The following is a 26,694-nucleotide window of genomic DNA, read 5'->3' as shown; positions in this document are numbered from 1 at the left end:
TCTGGTCGCCGGTACGCCTCCGAGGACCAGGCTACCCAACTCCCGCTCTACGCACGGCTACCATCAGGCCCCTGCACAGCCCAGTCTGCTACTAGTTCCATCCAGCCAAGGCGGGTTGTGCAGGAGGTAAGATCTAGACCGACTGTGCGCCTCCATAGCCCTGGGCTTCCAGCTCCTGTCTCTCGTGCGGACCCGGAAGTGCGTCAACCCAGTCCGACTCGTCCTGTTCCCGCTCCCCGCACTAGCCTGGAGGTGCGTGTTCATAAGCTGGTATATCCGGTACCAGCACCACGCACCAGGATTATAGTGCGTCAGCCCGCCAGTCAACAGTCATCATCAGAGCTGCCCGCCAGTCAACAGTCATCATCAGAGCTGCCCGCCAGTCAACAGTCATCATCAGAGCTGCCCGCCAGTCAACAGTCATCATCAGAGCTGCCCGCCAGTCAACAGTCATCATCAGAGCTGCCCGCCAGTCAACAGTCATCATCAGAGCTGCCCGCCAGTCAACAGTCATCATCAGAGCTGCCCGCCAGTCAACAGTCGTCAGAGCTGCCCGCCAGTCAACAGTCGTCAGAGCTGCCCGCCAGTCAACAGTCGTCAGAGCTGCCCGCCAGTCAACAGTCGCCAGAGCTGCCCGCCAGTCAACAGTCGCCAGACAGGTCAGACTGCGCTGAACTGCCGGAGTGGCCAGACTGCGCTGAACTGCCGGAGTGGCCAGACTGCGCTGAACTGCCGGAGTGGCCAGACTGCGCTGAACTGCCGGAGTGGCCAGACTGCCCTGAACTGCCGGAGTGGCCAGACTGCCCTGAACTGCCGGAGTGGCCAGACTGCCCTGAACTGCCGGAGTGGCCAGACTGCCCTGAACTGCCGGAGTGGCCCGAGTGGCCAGACTGTCCCGAGTGGCCAGACTGTCCCGAATTGCCAGACTGCCCAGACTGTCCCGAGTGGCCAGACTGTCCCGAGTTGGCAGACTGTCCCGAATTGCCAGACTGCCCAGACTGTCCCGAACTGCCAGACTGCCCAGACTGTCCCGAACTGCCAGACTGGCCCGACTGTCCCCCGGCGATGCCAGACTGGCCCGACTGCCCCTCGGCGATGCCAGAGTGGCCGACAGCCTGGAACGTCCGGAACCAGAGCCACCTCCAGAAATAGGTGGGTTGGGGAGGGGGGGTGTCGCACAGTGCCGTCGTTGACGGCAGCCACCCTCCCTTCCCTCCCTTTAGAAAAGGGGACTTTTTTTTGTGTTGCTTGGGGTTATTTTTTGTTAAGGTGCTTCTGGGGTAGCACCTTTAAGGGGGGGGTACTGTCACGTCCTGGCCAGTATAAAGGTTAATTAGTATTATAGTTTGGTCAGGACGTGGCAGAGGGTATTTGTTTTATGTGGTTCAGGGTGGTGTGTTTGTTAAAAGGGTGTTTGATTTAGTATTTCCGGGTTTTGGTTTATGTTTAGGTAGTTCTATGTTTAGTCTAGTGTGTCTGGTTCTATGTTGAGTTAATTGGGGTTGGACTTCCAATTGAAGGCAGCTGTTTGGTGTTGCCTTTGATTGGAAGTCCTTTATTAGTTGGGTGTGTTTGTCTTGTATTTTGTGGGTGATTGTTCTGTGTGTAAGCCGTATGCTTTACCAGACTGTTTGTAGTTGTTCGTTCGTTTCGTTTTGTTATTTTGTATGTTCATTTTTGTAGTTAATAAAAGTCAAGATGAGCATACACGTGTACCTGCTGCGTATTGGTCCTCCTTCACCGACGACAACCGTGACACCCTCAGATCAATCATGTCCGTTTTAGCCATTCTGTCTATATTCTCAGATATGTTTAAAAAAGAACAGATTGAAAGACAATAAATAGCCTACTGTTAGTGAATACAAATACGTGTGAGACATGGCCTTGTGTTGCTGTACTGTCTATAACTACCTTAACAAACAATGACTTATTATTATTATTATTATTGTTGTTGTTGCTGCTGCACTGTCTATAACTACCTTAACAAACAGTGACTTATTATTATTATTGACAGTTACCATGGAGATGAAATGTCACAACTACATATTCATGTGATTGCATTAAATCACCTGACTTTCGATATGTCTGTTAGTAAATGTTTGATAAGAGATAATTAATAAATGATAACAATTGACATTCAAGAATAACTGTGTTAACCACAACCAACATGTTGGATATCTGTTTAGGGGTCAGTGCTCTAAAATGAGTCTCTCTGGGGAGAGAGAGGAGGGTGGGGAACATGACACCAAAGCTAAGAGGTGAGATTACAATTTTGTTTTGGAATTATTAAGAGTTTATTTAAAAAATGCTATTTATAAAAATGTTCACATTTGTTTTTTAATCAGACATGGTTTCTCTTGGCTACCTTCAATATTACTGTCCTCAGATTATTTATTAATAGATTTTATTTATTTCAAAACGCTATATATCAATTGTTTCGCTGGAATGGAATATTTGTATCCTATATTTTTGACTGTATTATGTGGTTGTCTCAGCTAGCTATCTTAAGATGAATGCACTTACTGTAAATCACTCTGGATAAGAGCATCTGCTAAATCAGGGGTTCTCAATCCGGGGTCTGTGGAGGTACTGCAGTGGCTCCACGGCACCCTGACTGTACTCGTTGCAATGTAACACATTTGATAGAATTTTCACATGACACGACCACTTTGCCTACTCTTAATTATTGCCTAATATAATGGAATGCATATTTTCTTTACCAATTCTGATCGTTGTTACAAGAAGAATTTTGACAATATTCCCGTTATATCAACACACTCTTCACACCCGTTTAACAACTCTAAATAGATTTGGCATAGAAGGCATCAAGTCCCTTGTCAATAAGGTTGGCTACAACGTTACCTACAATGTTAATTTTCATCTAACATATATTATGCCCCAGATGCCTTCAATTGCCCAATTTATAGCCATGCCCAATTTAGGATTATTTTTTTAACAACGCGATGTTGCGCTCCACTCTACACGCAGAGTGGGCTGAGGTGATCTTGGGGAATAACGACGGAGTTCGCTACAGTGTTGAGACGCTGAAGTTTATTGTTCAATTCGCTTTTAGCTTTACGGTCAGGGACAGTATGAGTGTAGCCAGATCCTTTTCACTTGCTATCCTTGTTTCATTTTGTGGTTCACCGGATTCGTCATCATCCTCGAGACGAAGTACAGAACAACCTGCTACCTAGCCAATCTAGTCAGTACAGCTAGGTAGTTTTTTACTATTTTTTGTATTTATTTATTTAACCTTAACCAGTCAAGTCTGTTAAGAACATATTGTTATTTACAATGACGGCCTAACGAAATGCAAAAGGCCTCCTGCAGGGACAGGGGGCTGGGATTATAAATTAATAAAATATAAATATAGGAAAAAACACACATCACAACAAGAGAGACAACACTACATTAATGTTAAGCTAGCTACTCTACCAACAGCATCATAGTTATCCTAGCTAGTCGGTACAGCTCGGTAAGCTAGCTAGCTACTCTACCAGCAGCATCCTAGTTATCCTAGCTAGTCGGTACAGCTCGGTAAGCTAGCTAGCTACTCTACCAGCAGCATCCTAGTTATCCTAGCTAGTCGGTACAGCTAGGTAAGCTAGCTAGCTACTCTACCAGCAGCATCCTAGTTATCCTAGCTAGTCGGTACAGCTAGGTAAGCTAGCTAGCTACTCTACCAGCAGCATCCTAGTTATCCTAGCTAGTCGGTACAGCTAGGTAAGCTAGCTAGCTACTCTGCCAGCAGCATCCTAGTTATCCTAGCTAGTCGGTACAGCTAGGTAAGCTAGCTAGCTACTCTGCCAGCAGCATCCTAGTTATCCTAGCTACCACTACATCATCATCAAATCAAATCAAATCAAATGTATTTATATAGCCCTTCGTATATCAGCTGAAATCTCAAAGTGCTGTACAGAAACCCAGCCTAAAACCCCAAACAGCAAGCAATGAGTGTGAAAGAAGCACGGTGGCTAGGAAAAACTCCCTAGGAAAAACTCCCTAGAAAGGCCAAAAACCTAGGAAGAAACCTAGAGAGGAACCAGGCTATGGGGGATGGCCAGTCCTCTTCTGGCTGTGCCGGGTGGATATTATAACAGAACATGGTCAAGATGTTAAAATGTTCATAAATGACCAGCATGGTCAAATAATAATAATCATAGTAGTTGTCGAGGGTGCAACAAGCACGTCCGGTGAACAGGTCAGGGTTCCATAGCCGCAGGCAGAACAGTTGAAACTGGAGCAGCAGCATGGCCAGGTGGACTGGGGACAGCAAGGAGTCATCATGCCAGGTAGTCCTGAGGCATGGTCCTAGGGCTCAGGTCCTCCGAGAGAAAGAAAGAAAGAGAGAAAGAGAGAATTAGAGAGAGCATATTTAAATTCACACAGGACACCGGATAAGACAAGAGAATACTCCAGATGTAACAGACTGACCCTAGCCCCCCGACACATAAACTACTGCAGCATAAATACTGGAGGCTGAGACAGGAGGGATCAGAAGACACTGTGGCCCCATCCGATGATACCCCCGGACAGGGCAAAACAGGCAGGATATAAACCCACCCACTTTGCCAAAGCACAGCCCCCACACCACTAGAGGGATTTCTACAACCACCAACTTACCGTCCGAAGACAAGGCCGAGTATAGCCCACAAAAATCTCCGCCATGGCACAACCCAAGGGGGGGCGCCAACCCAGACAGGAAGATCACGTCAGTGACTCAACCCACTCAATTGACGCACCCCTCCCATGGACGGCATGGAAGAACACAAGTAAGTCAGTGACTCAGCCCCTGTAATAGGGTTAGAGGCAGAGAATCCCAGTGGAAAGAGGGGAACCGGCAAGGCAGAGACAGCAAGGGCGGTTCGTTGCTCCAACCTTTCCGTTCACCTTCACACTCCTGGGCCAGACTATACTTAATCATAAGACCCACTGAAGAGATAAGTCTTCAGTAAAGACTTAAAGGTTGAGACTGAGTCTGCGTCTCTCACATGGGTAGGCAGACCATTCCATAAAAATGGAGCACTATAGGAGAAAGCCCTACCTCCAGCCGTTTGCTTAGAAATTCTAGGGACAATTAGGAGGCCTGCGTCTTGTGACCATAGCGTACGTGTAGGTATGTACGGCAGGACCAAATCAGAAAGATAGGTAGGAGCAAGCCCATGTAATGCTTTGTAGGTTAGCAGTAAAACCTTGAAATCAGCCCTTGCCTTAACAGGAAGCCAGTGTAGGGAGGCTAGCACTGGAGTAATATGATCACATTTTTTGGTTCTAGTCAGGATTCTAGCAGCCGTATTTAGCACTAACTGAAATTTGTTTAGTGCTTTACCCGGGTAGCCGGAAAGTAGAGCATTGCAGTAGTCCAGCCTAGAAGTAACAAAAGCATGGATTCATTTTTCTGCGTCATTTTTGGACAGAAAGTTTCTGATTTTTGCAATGTTACGTAGATGGAAAAAATCTGTCCTTGAAACAGTCTTGATATGTTCTTCAAAAGAGAGATCAGGGTTCAGAGTAACGCCGAGGTCCTTCACAGTTTTATTTGAGACGACTGTACAACCATCCAGATTAATTGTCAGATTGAACAGAATATCTCTTTGTTTCTTGGGACCTAGAACAAGCATCTCTGTTTTGTCCGAGTTTAAAAGTAGAAAGTTTGCAGCCATCCACTTCCTTATGTCTGAAACACAGGCTTCTAGCGAGGGCAATTTTGGGGCTTCACCATGTTTCATTGAAATGTACAGCTGTGTGTCATCCGCATAGCAGTGAAATTTAACATTATGTTTTCGAATGACATCCCCAAGAGGTAAAATATATAGTGAAAACAATAGTGGTCCTAAAACGGAACCTTGAGGAACACCGAAATGTACAATTGATTTGTCAGAGGACAAACCATTCACAGAGACAAACTGATATCTTTCCGACAGATAAGATCTAAACCAGGCCAGAACTTGTCCATGTAGACCAATTTGGGTTTCCAATCTCTCCAAAAGAATGTGGTGATCGATGGTATCAAAAGCGACACTAAGATCTAGGAGCACGAGGACAGATGCAGAGCCTCAGTCTGACGTCATTAAAAGGTCATTTACCACCTTCACAAGTGCAGTCTCAGTGCTATGATGGGGTCTAAAACCAGACTGAAGCGTTTCGTATACATTGTTTGTCTTCAGGAAGGCAGTGAGTTGCTGTGCAACAGCTTTTTCTAAAATTTTTGAGAGGAATGGAAGATTCGATATAGGCCGATAGTTTTCTTATAATTTCTGGGTCAAGATTCGGCTTTTTCAAGAGAGGCTTTATTACTGCGACTTTTAGTGAGCTTGGTACACATCCGGTGGATAGAGCCGTTTATTATGTTCAACATAGGAGGGCCAAGTACAGGAAGCAGCTCTTTCAGTAGTTTAGTTGGAATAGGATCCAGTATGCAGCTTGAGGGTTTGGAGGCCATGATTATTTTCATCATTGTGTCAAGAGATATAGTACTAAAACACTTTAGTATCTCCCTTGATCCTAGGTCCTGGCAGAGTTGTGCAGACTCAGGACAATGGAGCTTTGGAGGAATACCCAGATTTAAAGAGGAGTCCGTAATTTGCCTTCTAATGATCATGATCTTTTCCTCAAAGAAGTTCATACATTTATTACTGCTGAAGTGAAGGCCATCCTCCATTTGCGAATGCTGCTTTTTAGTTAGCTTTGTGACAGTATCAAAAAGAAATTTCGGATTGTTCTTATTTTCCTCAATTAAGTTGGAAAAATAGGATGATCGAGCAGCAGTGAGGGCTCTTCGATACTGCACGGTACTGTCTTTCCAAGCTAGTCGGAAGACTTCCCGTTTGGTGTGGTGCCATTTCCGTTCCAATTTTCTGGAAGCTTGCTTCAGAACTCGTGTATTTTCTGTATACCAGGGAGCTAGTTTCTTATGACAGATGTTTTTAATTTTTAGGGGTGCAACTGCATCTAGGGTATTGCGCAAGGTTAAATTGAGTTCCTCGGTTAGGTGGTTAACTGATTTTTGTCCTCTGACGTCCTTGGGTAGGCAGAGGGAGTCTGGAAGGGCATCAAGGAATCTTTGGGTTGTCTGGGAATTTATAGCACGACTTTTAATGCTCCTTGGTTGGGGTCTGAGCAGATTATTTGTTGCAATTGTAAACGCAATAAAATGGTTTACAATTGCCGGCTGCCTGTATTTCTTGTGGACCGATGGAGCTCCCCGGTTGTTTCTTCCACCTGTTAAATCCCGTGGAGGCTTCTCCGTCTCTCGTTGACGGATGCTGGATACCTCTGTCAGGGTCTCCTCTGTTTACTAGATGGACAGTAACTTTAGTATTTAACCCCTCTATGTCCAAGGACCGAACTTTTGAATATTATTTTTGTGGTGCCTCAAGTAGGCTGGACACATTCCATTTTTAACAATGTTTTTTTTTCTGATAAAAACGACTTAATTGCATCCGCCATGGAGCCCAGTTTCATAACACTAACTTATGTCTCTAGTTGTGAAGTAATCGCGAAACAACATGCCATATTTTAGGTCATTTTTCACCCTGCCATCTCCTATTAGTTCTATTGAGCATCGTGGCACCAACTCACCTTCTGAACGTTCTATTCCCAGCCCATTGTTCTGCATCACAATGGCAGCATCGCTATTGGTATCAATGAGTCCTGCCTGCATTCACATTGTAGATTTACCTCAGGTAACTTATTATTAACAGGGTTACGGCTACTTTGTGAGAATGCTCACTGTTCTCCTCAGTACATGTTTTTATGACCTACAGTGCTAGGGATGGCTGGCACATAGCCATCAAACATTAAACATTTTCTGGTCATGGTTAACCATATTTGTTTTCAGAAAAAGGTATACAACCTAAACAAAACCCATGCCCCTGTCCTCTTTTTCAAGATGTGGCCGATTTAAACAGCCAAGAATACCTTTTTTTATTAAGAAATAACACATTTTTTGACAACTTGTTGTTTCTAAATGGCTGCTGGGTGATTTGATATCCATCAAAATCTTTGTTCGTAGACAGCGAATTGAGTGAATGCTGAAAAAAAAAAAAAAAACTGTTCACAATTAATAAAATGTTCTAGTTCATTTTACCACTTACAACCATAAAATAACAATTTATTGCATAACAAACAATGAAACTGACATAAATCAAAAACATCATACATTTAGTTAATTATATAAAAAAATAGATATTTAGATGGGTGACATTATCTGCCAAAGTAACAGCCCTGTAGACAAATAAGAGCTCTCCAGTAGGTACCAATTATTCAAAGGCCATTTTCTCAAAAGTGAGGTTACAAGTTCATCAACGTTTATTAAAGCAGAATTACTTGCCCATTGATCCTCAACTGTAGTGTATGCTATACGATTTCTAGCCCTGAGTCTCTGCATATATCCAAAGTGAAAACACCATTTAGAATTTTGCTACATAAGACCGAATCGAGCCGGTCGATCACATTTGACTGTATAAAACCTAGCAGTACTACTGATTTCTCTGAGAGTGAGGCAGATATATATTATTACTGTATAAAACATAGCAGTACTACTGATTTCTCTGAGAGTAAGGCAGATATATAGCATTTAGCAAGAAAACATGATTATTTGTCTCTCTGATGTGAAACTATCAAGTGATAGATTTTAAACAAATACATGTCTGTTATTGAACAACCCCATGCCATGATTAGATAGTGAAAAAACACACCAATCTCTTTCAAAATGTCTTTAAGAAATAAAAGCTTATTAACAAACATTTCTGAAAAGTGATATATAGCGTTTTGGAATGAAACTCTTGTTTCCCCATCTGAGCTCAGAGTAGATGAGAGATGTAATGTTTGTCTCTGTTGTGTTAAAGTCTAATCAAGCGGAAGAGACCAGCCTCCCCTGTACCCAGCTGTGTGTCCATGAAGAGTGACTGCTCTATGGAACCCCCTATATTCTTTAGAGAGGGAGACTTTTCTACTGAACAAAGGTAAGAAGAACTCATGGGTCATGGTCAGTGAGTTAAACAACACTGTCTCTAGTCATTTCTCCTCTCCCATTTTCCCATTTCTTTTTGTTGTTTTCATAATCCATAGGCTAATCCTTTTTCCCATTTTCATAGTCCTAAAACAATGTTAAAGAAACACAACATTTCCTCCCTGTGTGTGTGTGTGTTGTGTGTGTGTGTGTGTGTGTGTGTGTGTGTGTGTGTGTGTGTGTGTGTGTGTGTGTGTGTGTGTGTGTGTGTCTGTGTCTGTGTGTGTGTGTGTGTGTGTGTGTGTGTGTGTGTGTGTGTGTTTTGTCCACAGAAACCAACAGGAGAGATCCGAGTCAGATATTGTCAGTGGTCAGTCTCCCCCGAGTCATCAAGCAGACCTGGCCTCCATATTCAGTGTATGTGGTCGTTACGTACATTTGTTTTTGTTTACCTCAAGTTGATCTGTCAATCATTCATTAATGTGTTAATGAGAAATCAAATCAAATGTATTTATATAGCCCTTCTTACATCAGCTGATATCTCAAAGTGCTGTACAGAAACCCAATCTAAAACCCCAAACAGCAAGCAATGCATGTGAAAGAAGCACGGTGGCTAGGAAAAACTCCCTAGGAAAAACTCCCTAGAAAGGCCAAAACCTAGGAAGAAACCTAGAGAGGAACCAGGCTATGAGGGGTGGCAAGTCCTCTTCTGGCTGTGCCAGGTGGAGAGTATAACAGAACATGGCCAAGATGTTCAAATGTTCATAAATGACCAGCATGGTCAAATAATAATAATCATAGTAGTTGTCGAGGGTGCAACAAGTCAGCAACTCAAGAGTAAGTGTCAGTTGGCTTTTTCATAGCCGATCTTTGAGAGTATCTCTACCGCTCCTGCTGTCTCTAGAGAGTTGAAAACAGCAGATCTGGGACAGGTAGCATGTCCGGTGAACAGGTCAGGGTTCCATAGCCACAGGCAGAACAGTTGAAACTGGAGCAGCAGCACGGCCAGGTGGACTGGGGACAGCAAGGAGTCATCATGCCAGGTAGTCCTGAGGCATGGTCCTAGGGCTCAGGTTCTCCGAGAGAGAGAAAGAAAGAAAGAAAGAAAGAAAGAAAGAAAGAAAGAAAGAAAGAGAGAAAGAGAGAATTAGAGAGAGCATATTTAAATTCACACAGGACACTGGATAAGACAAGAGAAATACTCCAGATGTAACAGACTGACCCTAGCCCCCCGACACATAAACTACTGCAGCATAAATACTGGAGGCTGAGACAGGAGGAGTCAGGAGACACTTTAGCCCCATCCGATGATACCCCTGGATAGGGCCAAACAGGCAGGATGTAACCCCACCCACTTTGCCAAAGCACAGCCCCCACACCACTAGAGGGATATCTCCAACCACCAACTTACCATCCTGAGACAAGGCCGAGTATAGCCCACAAAGATCTCCGCCACGGCACAACCCAGACAGGAAGACCACGTCAGTGACTCAACCCACTCAAGTGACGCACCCCTCCTAGGGACGGCATGGAAGAACACCAGTAAGCCAGTGACTCTGCCCCTGTAATAGGGTTAGAGGCAGAGAATCCCAGTGGAGAGAGGGGAACTGGCCAGGCAGAGACAGCAAGGACGGTTCGTTGCTCCAGAGCCTTTCCGTTCACCTTCACACTCCTGGGCCAGACTACACTTAATCATAGGACCTACTGAAAAGATGAGTCTTCAGTAAAGACTTAAAGGTTGAGACTGAGTCTGCGTCTCTCACATGGGTAGGCAGACCATTCCATAAAAATGGAGCTCTATAGGAGAAAGCCCTGCCTCCAGCTGTTTGCTTAGAAATTCTAGGGACAATTAGGAGGCCTGCGTTTTGTGACCATAGCGTACGTGTAGGTATGTACGTCAGGACAAAATCGGAAAGATAGGTAGGAGCAAGCCCATTTAATGCTTTGTAGGTTAGCAGTAAAACCTTGAAATCAGCCCTTGCCTTAACAGGAAGCCAGTGTAGGGAGGCTAGCACTGGAGTAATATGATCACATCTTTTGGTTCTAGTCAGGATTCTAGCAGCCGTATTTAGCACTAACTGAAGTTTATTTAGTGCTTTATCTGGGTAGCCGGAAAGTAGAGCATTGCAGTAGTCCAACCTAGAAGTAACAAAAGCATGGATACATTTTTCAGCATCATTTTTGGACAGAAAGTTTCTGATTTTTGTAATGTTACGGAGATGGAAAAAGCTGTCCTTGAAACAGTCTTGATATGTTCTTCAAAAGAGAGATCAGGGTCCAGAGTAACGCCGAGGTCCTTCACAGTTTTATTTGAGACGACTGTACAACCATCCAGATTAATTGTCAGATTCAACAGAAGATCTCTTTGTTTCTTGGGACCTAGAACAAGCATTTCTGTTTGGTCCGAGTTTAAAAGTAGAAAGTTTGCAGCCATCCACTTCCTTATGTCTGAAACAAAGGCTTCTAGCAAGGGCAATTTTGGGGCTTTACCAAGTTTCATTGAAATGTACAGCTGTGTGTCATCCGCATAGCAGTGAAATTTAACATTATGTTTTCGAATGACATCCCCAAGAGGTAAACTATATAGTGAAAACAATAGTGGTCCTAAAACGGAACCTTGAGGAACACCGAAATGTACAGTTGATTTGTCAGAGGACAAACCATTCACAGAGACAAACTGATATCTTTCCGACAGATAAGATCTAAACCACGCCAGAATTTGTCCATGTAGACCAATTTGGGTTTCCAATCTCTCCAAAAGAATGTGGTGATCGATGGTATCAAATGCAGCACTAAGATCTAGGAGCACGAGGACAGATGCAGAGCCTCGGTCTGACGTCATTAACCTCTTACATCTAGATGTTCCGCTAGCGGAACACCTGCTCCAATATCCAATGATGGGCGTGGCGCGAAATACAAACTCCTCTAAAACATTTTTGTGAACGTTTATCGTGAGTAATTTAGTAAAATGTTAGCGAATTCCCCGGAAGTTTGCGGGGGTATGCTAGTTCTGAACGTCACATGCTAATGTAAAAAGCTGGTTTTTGATATAAATATGAACTTGATTGAACAAAACATGCATGTATTGTATAACATAATGTCCTAGGGTTGTCATCTGATGAAGATCATCAAAGGTGAGTGCTGCATTTAGCTGTCTTCTGGGTTTTGGTGACATTATATGCTGGCTTGAAAAATGGGTGTCTGATTATTTCTGGCTTGGTACTCTGCTGACATAATCTAATGTTTTGCTTTCGTTGTAAAGCCTTTTTGAAATCGGACAGTGTGGTTAGATTAACGAGAGTCGTGTCTTTAAATGGCTGTAAAATAGTCATATGTTTGAGAAATTGAAGTAATAGGATTTTTAAGGTTTTGAAAATCGCGCCACAGGCTGGCAGTGGCTGTTACGTAGGTGGGACGCAAGCGTCCCACCTAGCCCATAGAGGCTAATGATCATGATCTTTTCCTCAAAGAAGTTCATGAATTTATTACTGCTGAAGTGAAAGCCATCCTCTCTTGGGGAATGCTGCTTTTTAGTTAGCTTTGCGACAGTATCAAAAAGAAATTTCGGATTGTTCTTATTTTCCTCAATTAAGTTGGAAAAATAGGATGATCGAGCAGCAGTGAGGGCTCTTCGATACTGCACGGTACTGTCTTTCCAAGCTAGTCGGAAGACTTTCAGTCTAGTGTAGCACCATTTCTGTTCCAATTTTCTGGAAGCTTGCTTCAGAACTCGTGTATTTTCTGTATACCAGGGAGCTAGTTTCTTATGACAGATGTGTTTAGTTTTTAGGGGTGCAACTGCATCTAGGGTATTGCGCAAGGTTAAATTGAGTTCCTCAGTTAGGTGGTTAACTGATTTTTGTCCTCTGACGTCCTTGGGCAGGCAGAGGGAGTCTGGAAGGGCATCAAGGAATCTTTGGGTTGTCTGAGAATTTATAGCATGACTTTTAATGCTCCTTGGTTGGGGTCAGAGCAGATTATTTGTTGCGATTGCAAACGTAATAAAATGGTGGTCCGATAGTCCAGGATTATGAGGAAAAACATTAAGATCCACAACATTTATTCCATGGGACAAAACTAGGTCCAGAGTATGACTGTGGCAGTGAGTAGGTCCAGAGACATGTTGGACAAAACCCACTGAGTCGATGATGGCTCCGAAAGCCTTTTGGAGTGGGTCTGTGGACTTTTCCAGGTGAATATTAAAGTCACCAAAAATTACAATATTATCTGCTATGACTACAAGGTCCGATAGGAATTCAGGGAACTCAGTGAGGAACGCTGCATATGGCCCAGGAGGCCTGTAAACAGTAGCTATAAAAAGTGATTGAGTAGGCTGCATAGATTTCATGACTAGAAGCTCAAAAGACGAAAACGTCGTTGTTTTTTTGTTGTAAATTGACATTTGCTATCGTAAATGTTAGCAACACATCCGCCTTTGCGGGATGCGCGGGGGATATGGTCACTAGTGTAACCAGGGGGTGAGGCCTCATTTAACACAGTAAATTCATCAGGCTTAAGCCATGTTTCAGTCAGGCCAATCACATAGAGATTATGATCAGTGATTAGTTAATTGACTATAACTGCCTTGGAAGTGAGGGATCTAACATTAAGTAGCCCTATTTTGAGATGTGAGGTATCACAATCTCTTTCAATAATGGCAGGGATGGAGGAGTGAGATTGCCAAGGCGAACACCGCCATCTTTAATTTAGCCCAACCTGGGTCGAGGCACAGACACGATCTCAATGGGGATAGCTGAGCTGACTTCACTGACTGTGCTAGTGGCAGACTCCACTAAGCTGGCAGGCTGGCTAACAGCCTGCTGCCTGGCCTGCACCCTATTTCATTTTGGAGCTAGAGGAGTTAGAGCCCTGTCTATGTTCGTAGATAAGATGAGAGCACCCCTCCAGCTAGGATGGAGTCTGTCACTCCTCAACAGGCCAGGCTTGGTCCTGTTTGTGGGTGGGTCCCAGAAAGAGGGCCAATTATCTACAAATTCTATCTTTTGGGAGGGGCAGAAAACAGTTTTCAACCAGCGATTGAGTTGTGAGACTGCTGTAGAGCTCATCACTCCCCCTAACTGGGAGGGGGCCAGAGACAATTACTCAATGCCGACACATCTTTCTAGCTGATTTACACGCTGAAGCTATGTTGCGCTTGGTGACCTCTGACTGTTTCATCCTAACATCGTTGGTGCCGACGTGGATAAAAATATCTCTATACTCTCTACACTCGGCAGTTTTAGCTTTAGCCAGCACCGTCTTTAGATTAGCCTTAACCGCTTACATCTAGATGTTCCGCTAGCGGAACACCTGCTCCAATATCCAATGATGGGCGTGGCGCGAAATACAAATTCCTCTAAAATCCGAAAACTTTCATTTTTCAAACATATGACTATTTTATAGCATTTTAAAGACAAGACTCTCGTTAATCTAACCACACTGTCCGATTTCAAAAAGGCTTTACAACGAAAGCAAAACATTAGATTATGTCAGCAGAGTACCCAGCCAGAAATTATCAGACACCCATTTTTCAAGCTAGCATATAATGTCACAAAAACCCAGAAGACAGCTAAATGCAGCACTAACCTTTGATGATCTTCATCAGATGACACACCTAGGACATTATGTTATACAATACATGCATGTTTTGTTCAATCAAGTTCATATTTATATCAAAAAACAGCTTTTTACATTAGCATGTGACGTTCAGAACTAGCATACCCCCCGCAAACTTCCGGGGAATTTACTAACAATTTACTAAATTACTCACGATAAACGTTCACAAAAAGCATAACAATTATTTTAAGAATTATAGATACAGAACTCTGTGCACTCGGTATGTCCGATTTTAAAATAGCTTTTTGGTGAAAGCACATTTTGCAAAATTCTAAGTACATAGCCCAGCCATCATGGGCTAGCTATTTAGACACCCGGCAAGTTTAGCCTTCACCAAAATCAGATTTACTATAAGAAAAATGGTCTTACCTTTCCTGTTCTTCGTCAGAATGCACTCCCAGGACTTCTACTTCAATAACAAATGTTGGTTTGGTCCCAAATAATCCATCGTTATATCCAAACAGCGGCGTTTTGTTCGTGCGTTCTAGACACTATCCGAAATGGTAAATCAGGGTCGTGCGCATGGCGCATTTCGTGACAAAAAAAATCTAAATATTCCATTACCGTACTTCGAAGCATGTCAACCGCTGTTTAAAATCTATTTTTATGCAATTTATCTCGTAAAAAAGCGATAATATTCCGACCGTGAATCTGTGTTTCTGTAAATAGAGGGGAAAACAGAAAGGCGGGGGCGGCCAGTGCATGCGCCTAAGCCCTTTGTCCTCTGATAGACCACTTAGCAAAAGCGCTCGTGTGTTTCAGCCAGGGCTTTGAATTACGTCATTCAGGTTTTTCCCGGGCTCTGAGAGCCCATTGGAGCCGTAGGAAGTGTCACGTAACAGCAGAGATCCTTTGTAATGAATAGAGATGACAAAGAAGGGGAAGAAATGGTCAGACAGGGTACTTCCTGTACAGAATCTTCTCACGTTTTGGCCTGCCAAATGAGTTCTGTTATACTCACAGACACCATTCAAACAGTTTTAGAAACTTTGGAGTGTTTTCTATCCAAAGCTAATAATTATATGCATATTCTAGTTTCTGGGCAGGACTAATAATCAGATTAAATCGGGTAAATCTTTTATCCAGCCGTGAAAATACTGCCCCCTAGCCATAAGAGGTTAACGTCGGTAGCCCTGCCCCCTGGTAAACAGTGTATGATCGCTGGATGATTTGTTTTAAGTCTAATACTGCGAGTAATGGAGTCGCCAATGACTAGGGTTTTCAATTTGTCAGAGCTAATGGTGGGAGAACCGATTGAAAGTTTCTGTTGGCTGAATGAGCGACACCGGTTGAGCATTCCTACAGCGTTTCCCTCCAGAAGCCATGAGAAAGTTGTCCGGCTGCGGGGACCGTGCGAGGGGGTTTATACTAACGTTACTATCTGTACTTACTGGTGGCACAGACGCTGTTTCATCCTTTCCTACGCTGAAATTACCCTTGCCTAACGATTGCGTCTGAAGCTGGGCTTGCAGCACAGCTATCCTCGCCGTAAGGTGACCGTTCTCCTGTATATTATGAGTACAGCGACTGCAATTAGAAGGCATCATGTTAACCTCTATGGGCTAGGTGGGACGCTTGCGTCCCACCTACGTAACAGCCACTGCCAGCCTGTGGCGCGATTTTCAAAACGTTAAAAATCCTATTACTTCAATTTCTCAAACATATGACTATTTTACAGCCATTTAAAGACAAGACTCTCGTTAATCTAACCACACTGTCCGATTTCAAAAAGGCTTTACAACGAAAGCAAAACATTAGATTATGTCAGCAGAGTACCAAGCCAGAAATAATCAGACACCCATTTTTCAAGCCAGCATATAATGTCACCAAAACCCAGAAGACAGCTAAATGCAGCACTCACCTTTGATGATCTTCATCAGATGACAACCCTAGGACATTATGTTATACAATACATGCATGTTTTGTTCAATCAAGTTCATATTTATATCAAAAACCAGCTTTTTACATTAGCATGTGACGTTCAGAACTAGCATACCCCCCGCAAACTTCCGGGGAATTCGCTAATATTTTACTAAATTACTCACGATAAACGTTCACAAAAAGCACAACAATTATTTTAAGAATTATAGATACAGACCTCCTCTATGCACTCGATATGTCCGATTTTAAAATAGCTTTTTGGTGAAAGCACATTTTGCAATATTCTAAGTACATAGCCCAGGCATCACGGGCTCGCTATTTAGACACCCGGCAAGTTTAGCACTCACCATAATCATATTTACTATTATAAAAGTTTGATTACCTTTTGTTGTCTTCGTCAGAATGCACACCCAGGACTGCTACTTCAATAACAAATGTTGGTTTGGTCCAAAATAATCCATCGTTATATCCGAATAGCGGCGTTTTGTTCGTGCGTTCCAGACACTATCCGAAATAGTAAAGAAGTGTCACGCGCATGGCGCAATTCGTGACAATAAAATTCTAAATATTCCATTACCGTACTTCGAAGCATGTCAACCGCTGTTTAAAATCAATTTTTACGACATTTTTCTCGTAGAAAAGCGATAATATTCCGACAGGGAATCTCCTTTTCAGCAAACAGAGGAAAAAATCCCAAAGGCGGGGGCGGTCGGGGTCAAGCGCATAAGCCCAGTGTCCCTTGATCGGCCACTTGAGAAAGGCGATAATGTGTTTCAGCCTGGGGCTGGAATGACGACATTCTGTTTTTTCCCGGGCTCTGAGCGCCTATGGACGACGTGGAAAGTGTCACGTTAGAGCAGAGATCCTTAGTAAATGATAGAGATGGAAAAGAAGTTCAAGAAATGGTCAGACAGGCCACTTCCTGTAAAGGAATCTCTCAGGTTTTGACCTGCCATTTGAGTTCTGTTATACTCACAGACACCATTCAAACAGTTTTAGAAAATTTTGGGTGTTTTCTATCCATATGTAATAAGTATATGCATATTCTAGTTACTGGGTAGGAGTGGTAACCAGATTAAATCGGGTATGTTTTTTATCCAGCCGTGTCAATACTGCCCCCTAGCCCTAACAGGTTAATGTTACTACTTAGCTTCGGCTGTTGGAACTCCTGACGAACCATGTCCAGATAAATCCTCTGTAGTGAAAAAGTTGAATGAAAAAAGTTGAGTGAGGGAAAAACAAAAAATATAAACGGTAATCAAAAAGTAAAAACTGTAAAGTTGTCAGGTAGCAAAGTAGATTGGCAACAAAACGCACAGCAGCACGTAAACAAGTCTGCAAGTTGTGACCGGAAACAGGAAATTAGAAAGCATTTCTTCTCTTGCTTATCTTATTTACTTGATTTTTTTCAGTTGCTTGAAGAGAATATTATGACATTTGTGAAGAACGAGCTGAAGATGTTCAAGAGGATTCTTAGTCCTGAACTCCCAGAAGGCTTTGAGAGTCAGAAGCAGGATAAGGAAGTAGTAGATGCTGAAGATGAGAAGCAGGAGAGCAGTGCCAGAGAGGGGGCTCTGAAGATCACACTGCACGTCCTGAGGAAAATGAACCAGAAGGAGCTTGCTGACACACTGGAGAAAAGTAAGAGCTGTCTGCCTCATGTTGAATGCTGTTTTATAAAATTTAAAAGCTATAGCTAAAGTACAGCTAAAGTAGCTGTGTAACTCAATGATATTGTAGCAGCCTTAACACAACACTTAGTGACCTCATCAAGTAGTAGCAGCGATGTGTTGTGGTGATACATTTTTTGAGACAGAGAGAGAGGGAGAGGGAGAGAGAGGCAACATTAATAATACCATCAGTAATACCAATAATAATATAATCAGTCACACCAGTCTGGAATGCTTTATGAAAACATTTACACATTTATACAGTCAGTTAATAGAATAAATTATTATAATTTAAACTTCATAACAGTCCTACAATACTGTAGACATTAAAACAGACCTAATATTATTAATATCCTCTGTGTTATTTCTAGAGTCTGATGATCCTGCTGTGATTTGCCAACGTGAACTCAAATCTAATCTAAAGAAGAAGTTTCAATGTGCATTTGAGGGGATCGCTAAACAAGGAAACCCAACACTTCTCAATCAGATCTACACAGAGCTCTACATCACAGAGGGTGGAACAGGAGAGGTCAATAATGAACATGAGCTGAGACAGATTGAGACAACAACCAGGAAACAAGCAAGACCAGAGACTGCAATCAAATGTAACGACATCTTCAAACCCTTAACTGGACAAGACAAGCATATCAGAACTGTGCTGACAAAGGGAGTCGCTGGCATTGGAAAAACAGTCTCTGTGCAGAAGTTCATTCTGGACTGGGCTGAAGGAAAAGCAAATCAGGATGTCCAATTTGTATTTTCATTCCCTTTCCGGGAGCTGAATTTGATGAAAGGGGAACAACATACTTTGATTAATCTTCTCAATCACTTCTCAATGGAAACAAAACAATCAAGAATCTCCAACTATGACAAGTACAAAGTTCTGTTCATCTTTGATGGTCTGGATGAGTGCCGACTGCCCCTAGACTTCCAGAAGAACAAGATCTGTTGGGACGTCTCAGAATCAACCTCAGTGGATGTTCTGCTGACAAATCTCATCAAGGGAAATCTGCTTCCCTCTGCTCTCATCTGGATAACTACCCGACCTGCAGCAGCCAATAAGATCCCTTCATGGTGTGTTGACCAGGAAACAGAGGTACGAGGATTCAATGACCCACAGAAGGAGGAGTACTTCAGGAAGAGATTCAGTGATGAGGATCTGGCCAGCAGAATCATCTCACACATAAAGACATCAAGGAGCCTCCACATCATGTGCCACATTCCAGTCTTCTGTTGGATTTCTGCAACAGTCCTCGAACACATGCTGAAACATAAGAGAGAAGAGATGCCCAAGACTCTGACTGAGATGTACACACACCTTGTGGTGTTTCATACCAAACAGAAGAATGAAAAGTATCTTGGGAAAGAAGAGACAGGTCCACACTGGAATAAAGAGAGCATTCTGTCAATGGGAAAACTGGCTTTTCAACAGCTTGTCAAGGGCAATCTGATTTTCTATGAAGAAGACCTTAGTGAAGCTGGCATTGATGTCAATGAAGCCTCAGTGTACTCAGGATTGTGCACACAGCTCTTTAAAGAGGAATGTGGGCTGTACCAGGTCAAGGTGTATTGCTTCGTGCATCTGAGCATTCAGGAGTTTCTGGCTGCTGTATATGTGTTCCTCTCATTCATCAACAACAATGAGAATCTAATGGCCGAACTGCAAATAAAGTCGAGTAACTTTTCTTTGCAGTTCAGAGACGAGCCTGAAGTTACTTTCTACAAGAGTGCTGTGGATAAAGCCTTACAAAGTGAGACAGGAAACCTGGACCTGTTCCTCCGCTTCCTTCTGGGCCTCTCAATGGAGTCCAATCAGAAGCACTTACGAGGTCTACTGACAAAGACAAGAAGCAGCTCACAGAGCCATGAAGAGACAGTCAAGTACATCAAGGAGAAGATCAGGGAGAATCCCTCCCCAGAGAGGAGCATCAATCTGTTCCACTGTCTGAATGAACTGAATGACCATTCTCTAGTGGAGGAGATCCAAAGCTACTTGAGACCAGGAAGTCTCTCTAGAGCTGGCCTATCACCTGCAAAGTGGTCAGCTCTGGTCTTTGTGTTGCTGACTTCAGAAAAGGAGCTGGATGTGTTTGACCTGAAGAAATACTCCAGATCAGAGGAAGGTCTTCTGAGGCTGATGCCAGTGATCAACGCCTCCAGAGCTGCTCTGTGAGTACATAAAATGACATATAAGATTTAATCATCACAACGAAATATTCCGTTTAAAGAAAAGTATGTATTATAATATGTATATAATATTATATTGAAAAACATATTGAATCAATGCATTGATTTTCACATTAGTATAACATTATGACCATACAATTCTAGGAGACAGAAGGTGAATCTGTATGCTGTTTGAGAGAATAAACCAAATGCATCTACCATTGTCCTACACTACTCGTTAAATCAACAGTTGTTTAATTATTTATTTCAACTTTATTTAACCAGGTAGGCTAGTTGAGAACAAGTTCTCATTTACGACTGTGACCTGGCCAAGATAAAGCAAAGCAGTGCGACAAAAAGACAACAACACAGAGTTACACATGGAATAAACAAGCGTACAGTCAATAACAGAATAGAAAAATCTATATACAGTGTGTGCAAATGAAATAAGATTTGGGAGGTAAGGCAATAGATAGGCCATAGTGGCGGAATAATTACAATTTAGCAGTAACACCGGAGTGAATAGAGGTGCAGATGATGATGTGCAAGTTGACATACTGATGTGCAAGTTGACATACTCGAAAAAACTATATGGGAATGAGGTAGGTTGTTGGATGGGCTATTTACAGATAGGCTGTGTACAGCTGCAGTGATCGGTAAACTGCTCTGACAGCTGATGTTTAAAGTTAGTGAGGGAGATATGTCTCTAACTTCAGTGATTTTTGCAATTCATTCCAGTCATTGACAGCAGAGAACTGGAAGGAAAGGTGGCCAAAGGCCGTGTTGGCATTGGGGATGACCAGTGAAATATACTTGCTGGAGCGCGTGCTACGGGTGGGTGTTGTTATGGTGGCCAGTGAGCTGAGATAAGGCGGAGCTTTACCTAGCAAAGACTTATAGATGACCTGGAGCCAGTGGGTTCGACAAATATGTAGCGAGGGCCAGCCGACGATAGCATATAGATCGCAGTGGTGGGTAGTATATGGGGCTTCGGTGACTAAACGGATGGCACTGTGATAGACTACATCCAGTTTGCTGAGTAGAGTGTTGGAGGCTATTTTGTAAATGACATCATCGATATATACAGAGAAAAGAGTTGGCCCGAGAATTGAACCCTGTGGAACCCCATATAGACTGCCAGAGGTTCGGACAACAGGCCCTCCGATTTGACACACTGAACTCTGTCTGAGAAGTAGTTGGTGAACCAGGTGAGGCAGTCATTTCAGAAACCAAGGCTGTTGAGTCTGCCGATAAGAATATGGTGATTGACAGAGTCAAAAGCTTTGGCCAGGTCGATGAAGATGGCTGCGCAGTACTGTCTTTTATTGATGGCGGTTATGATTTAATTTAGGACCTTGAGCGTGGCTGAGGTGCACCCATGACCAGTTCGGAAACCAGATTGCATAGCGGAGAAAGTATGGTGGGTTTCGAAATGGTTAGTGATCTGTTTGTTAACTTGGCTTTCGAAGACTTTAGAGTTGAAGTCGAAAGATAAAATACACTTAGGTTGGAGTCATTAAAACTCGTTTTTCAACCACTCCACAAATGTATTGTTAACAAACTATAGTTTTGGCAAGTCGGTTCCTTTTAGGGCTGGGCGTCCTGCTTGCTCGTTCAACCTGCAGAGAAAGGAATCCTAAAATCTACTCCTAAACTTTCTTTCAACAAGTCAAAACAATTTTCTATTTACTCCTCGGGTACCCTAAAATGTAATCAAACTATAATATTTCTTTCAGATAGAAGTATGTTCAATAGGAAAAGTGTCACGTCCTGACCAGTAAAGGGGTCATTTGTAATTGTAGTATGGTAGGTGGCAGGGGGTGTTTGTTTTCTGTGGGGTTTTTTTTGGTTCTAGTTTTCTATTTCTATGTTTCTTTTTCTATGTGTGGCCAGGTATGGCTTCCAATCAGAGGCAGGTGTCTTTCGTTGTCTCTGATTGGAAGCCATACTTAGGCAGCCTGTTTTTTCTGTGATTTTGTGGGTTGTTGTTTTCTGTATAGTCTATGAACCTTACAGAACTGTTGATTGTCGTTTGTTATTTTTTTTTAAGTGTTCACTCTCTTTAAATAAATACACGAAGATGAGCACTATACCCGCTGCGTTTTGGTCCCCTTTTATCGACGCCTGTGACAATGAGGGTGTCCATGTTTACGAATTTAGACTTGTACCTGGTAGGTTTCTTGATCATTTGTGTGAGATTGAGGGCATCTATCTTAGATTGTAGGATGGCCGGGGTGTTAAGCATATCCCAGTTTAGGTCACCTAACAGTACGAACTCTGAAAATAGATGGAGGGAAATCAATTCACATATGGTGTCCAGGGCACAGCTGGGAGCTGAGGGGGGTCTATAACAAGCGGCAGCAGTGAGAAAATTATTTCTGGAAAGATACATTTTTAAAAGCTCGAACTGGGCACAGACCTGGATAGTATGACAGAACTCTGCAGGCTATCTCTACAGTAGATTGCAACTCCGCCCTCTTTGGCAGTTCTATCTTGACGAAAAATGTTGTAGTTGGAGATGGAAATTTCTGAATTTTTGGTGGCCTTCCTAAGCCAGGATTCAGACACGGCTAGGACATCAGGGTTGGCGGAGTGTGCTAAAGCAGTGAATAAAATGAACTTAGGGAGGAGGCTTCTGATGTTAACATGCATGAAATCAAGGCTTTTACGGTTACAGAAGTCAACAAATGAGAGCCCCTGGGGAATGGGTGTAGTACTCGGGGGTAACCTCTACATTACCAGAGGAACAGAGGAGGAGTAGGATAAGGGTGCGGCTAAAGGATATAAGGACTGGTCATCCAGTGCATTGGGAACAGAGAATAAAAGGAGCAGATTTCTGGGCGTGGTAGAATAGATTCAGGGCATGATGTACAGACAAGGGTATGGCAGGATGCGAGTACAGTGGAGGTAAGCCTAGGCATAGAGTGACAATGAGAGAGGTTGCATCTCTGGAGGCCCCAGATAAGCTAGTTAAGGTCTCCGCATGTGTGGGGGGTGGGACAAAAGAGCTATCTAAGGCATTGATGTGTTGATTTGGTGTTGATTTGGAGAGCTAAGACAACTGCGGGTAAGACAACAACAACAACGGGTAAACAGCTAAGGCAACAACAATGGGTAAAAGGCGATGAATGGGCAGAGAGGGTCAGTTAGGTACACACAGGACCTGAGATTGAGGCTGGGGCCGACAGTTAAACAAAATGAAGTACCATGTTAGTGAACAGTGCAGGAGGCATCAGCTGTGTAGCCGATTGATCATAGGGTCCACTGAGCAGCAATAGGTGAGACAGGGAGCCGTTCAGTAGTCGCTACTATGGTAGGCGAGCAGTAAACACTGTGTTCAGAAAGCTAGCGGGCCGGGAGACACGGCGTTCAGAAAGCTAGCGGGCCGGGGCTAGCGGATGGCTCTTCTGCGACATCGCAATGGAAAAGCATGTTGAAAACCATCGGACAATTATGTCGGCAGACCAGTCGTGATGGATCGGCTGGGCTCCGTGTCGGCAATAAAGGCTCCAGGCCAATTGTCAAAAGAGGTATTGTTGCCCAAGAGTTAGCTGGTATACTTCGTCGGCTAGCCGGGAGATGGGCCTAGCTCGAGGCTAGCTGGTGCTAGCTTCGCGGCAGAGCCACTCGGTAGCAGCTAGCTAGTTGTGATGATCCAGTGTAATGGTCCAGAGCTTGCGGAAGGAATGGAGAAAAGCAGTCCGATATGCTCAGAGTTGATATCGCGCTGTGCAGACTAGCAGGTATTATCCGGGATAAAAGCAGCTGGAGTTTGAGCTAAAGGTAATTGGCTGGTTGCAGGAAGCTATATTTAATTCGAAAAATGAAAAAGAGATTGAAATAAATTGAAATATATGCAAAAAAAAAAACAAGTCATGATGATCTCTTTGTCAGAATGTCAGGCTGTGGAGTCACAGAGGAAAAAATATACTGCCACTATTTTCACCACCAAAGAATAGCAGTGTGATTTTAATGTGATTTGACTCTTTGCAGGCTGTCAGGCTGTCTAGTCACAGAGGAAGGCTGTGCTTCTCTGGTCTCAGCTCTGAGGTCAAACCCCTCACACCTGAGAGAACTGGATCTGAGTAACAATGACCTGAAGGATTCAGGAGTGAAGCTGCTCTCTGCTGGACTGGGGAATCCCCACTGTAAACTGGAGACTCTGAGGTCAGTATTCCTGTAGTTGGTCAACAAGTGATATCTGTTCACCAGATCCACATTTGTTTACCAGGCACACATAGTCCACACCATATGTGTTTGGACAGTGAAGCTCACAGTATTAAATTCGGCGCTATGCACCAGAATTTTGGATTTGAGATAGAATGTTTCATATTAGGTGACAGTACAGAATGTCACCTTTTATTTGAGGGTATTCATACATATCTGTTTTACCGTTTAGATATGAAGGCATTTTATATATCTTGTTCTCCCATTTGAAGAAGTCTTAATTATTTGGATAAATTCACTTATATTTTATTAAAGTAGTCATAAGTTTAGTAGTTGTACCATATTCCATGCCTGCAGTGATTACATCAAGCTTGTTACTCTACAAACTTTTTGAATGCATTTTCAGGTTGTTTTGGTTGTGTTTTGGATGATGTTTTTCCTGATAGAAACTGAATGGTGAATTTTTGTTTTTCGATTTTAGTCCTGTATTGAGGCTTTGCCCGTTTGATGGTTCGTCGGAGGGCATAGCGGGATTTCTTATAAGCTTCCGTGTTAGAGTCCCGTTCCTTGAAAGAGGCAGCTCTACCCTTTAGCTCAGTGTGGATGTTGCCTGTAATCCTTGGCTTCTGGTTGGGGTATGTACGGACGGTCACTGTGGGGACGACGTCATCGATGCATTTATTGATGAAGCCAATGACTGATGTGGTGTACTCCTCAATGCCATCGGAAGAATCCCGGAACATATTCCAGTCTGTGATAGCAAAACAGTCCTGTAGTTTAGCATTTGCTTCATCTGACCACTTTTTTATTGATCTAGTCACTTGTGCTTCCTGCTTTAGATTTTGCTTCTAAGCAGGGATCAGGAGGATGGAATTATGGACAGATTTGCCAAATGGGGGGTGAGTGTGAGCTTTGTATGCATCTCTGTGTGTGGAGTAAAGGTGATCTAGAGTTTTTTTTCTGGGTAAGCGTTTTCCTGTTTGCTTATGGCCGTATACAGCTCATTGAGTGCGGTCTTAGTGCCAGCATCGGTTTTTGGTGGTAAATAGACAGCTACGAAGAATATAAATGAAAACTCTCTTGGTAAATAGTGTGGTCTATAGCTTATCATGAGATACTCTACCTCAGGTGAGAAATACCTCAAGACTTCCTTACTATTAGATTTCGTGCACCAGCTGTTGTTTACAAATATACACAGACCGTCACTCCACTCGGAGGCGGCTGTTCTACCTTGCCAATGCAGTGTAAAACCCGCCAGCTGTATTTTATCCATGTCATCGTTCAGCCACGACTCGGTGAAACAATAGATATTCGTGATCGTAGTTCGTCTATTTTGTTATCCAATGATTGTACGTTGGCTAATAGGACTGATGGTAGAGGCAGATTACGCACACACCGTTGGATCACACGTCCCCGATATCTCTGTCTCTTTCTCATGCGAATCACGGGGATTTGGGCCCTGTCGGGTGTCAAAAGTATGTCCATCGCGTCCGACTTGTTAAAGAAAAAATCTTCGTCCAGCACGAGGTGAGTAATTGCTGTCCTGACATCTAGAAGCTATTTTTGGTCATAAGAGACAGTGGCAGAAACATTATGTACAAAATAAGTTACGAATAAAAAAAATGTACTGCAGCTATTTTCACCACAAAGAATAGCAGTGTGATTTTAATATGATTTGACTCTTTGCAGGCTGTCAGGCTGTCTAGTCACAGAGGAAGGCTGTGCTTCTCTGGTCTCAGCTCTGAGGTCAAACCCCTCACACCTGAGAGAGCTGGACCTGAGCTACAATCACCCAGGAGACTCAGGAGTCAGACTGCTCTCTGCTGGACTGGAGGATCCACACTGCAGACTGGAGAAACTCAAGTATGTAGAGGGTTTATGTCAATGTTCATATCAGACATGTTTGACTTATCAAATCAAATGTATTTATATAGCCCTTCGTACATCAGCTGATATCTCAAAGTGCTGTACAGAAACCCAGCCTAAAACCCCAAACAGCAAGCAATGCATGTGAAAGAAGCACGGTGGCTAGGAAAAACTCCCTAGGAAAAACTCCCTTGAAAGGCCAAAACCTAGGAAGAAACCTAGAGAGGAACCAGGCTATGAGGGGTGGCCAGTCCTCTTCTGGCTGTGCCGGGTGGATATTATAACAGAACATGGTCAAGATGTTAAAATGTTCATAAATGACCAGCATGGTCAAATAATAATAATCATAGTAGTTGTCGAGGGTGCAACAAG

General features: G+C 43.2%; 1 protein-coding gene across 1 annotated transcript; it reads left to right on the top strand.

The window, feature by feature from the left end:
* The first annotated feature begins 8,650 nt into the window (after positions 1–8,650).
* On the top strand, positions 8,651–24,668 carry LOC123732596 (NLR family CARD domain-containing protein 3-like). Its single transcript, XM_082971600.1, has 5 exons — positions 8,651–8,969; positions 9,289–9,373; positions 17,866–18,094; positions 18,495–20,292; positions 24,283–24,668. The coding sequence occupies exons 1-5, from the start codon at positions 8,902–8,904 to the stop codon at positions 24,470–24,472; spliced, it is 2,370 nt and encodes a 789-aa protein (XP_082827726.1). The 5' UTR covers positions 8,651–8,901; the 3' UTR covers positions 24,473–24,668.
* Positions 24,669–26,694: the final 2,026 nt, after the last annotated feature.

Source organism: Salmo salar, unplaced genomic scaffold (assembly GCF_965601325.2).
Source record: "Salmo salar unplaced genomic scaffold, fSalSal1 ptg000357l, whole genome shotgun sequence".
NCBI lineage: Eukaryota > Metazoa > Chordata > Actinopteri > Salmoniformes > Salmonidae > Salmo > Salmo salar.
This window is presented reverse-complemented; position numbering and strand designations above follow the sequence as displayed.

What these genes read in the sequence shown, in the direction of transcription:
- LOC123732596 (XM_082971600.1), top strand. Translation starts at nt 8,902, where the DNA reads ATGAAGAGTGACTGCTCTATGGAACCCCCTATATTCTTTAGAGAGGGA. An exon ending in ACCTGGCCTCCATATTCAGT is followed by an intron (nt 9,374 to 17,865) that starts GTATGTGGTCGT and finishes GATTTTTTTCAG; the next exon opens with TTGCTTGAAGAGAATATTAT. An exon ending in TGCTGACACACTGGAGAAAA is followed by an intron (nt 18,095 to 18,494) that starts GTAAGAGCTGTC and finishes TGTTATTTCTAG; the next exon opens with AGTCTGATGATCCTGCTGTG.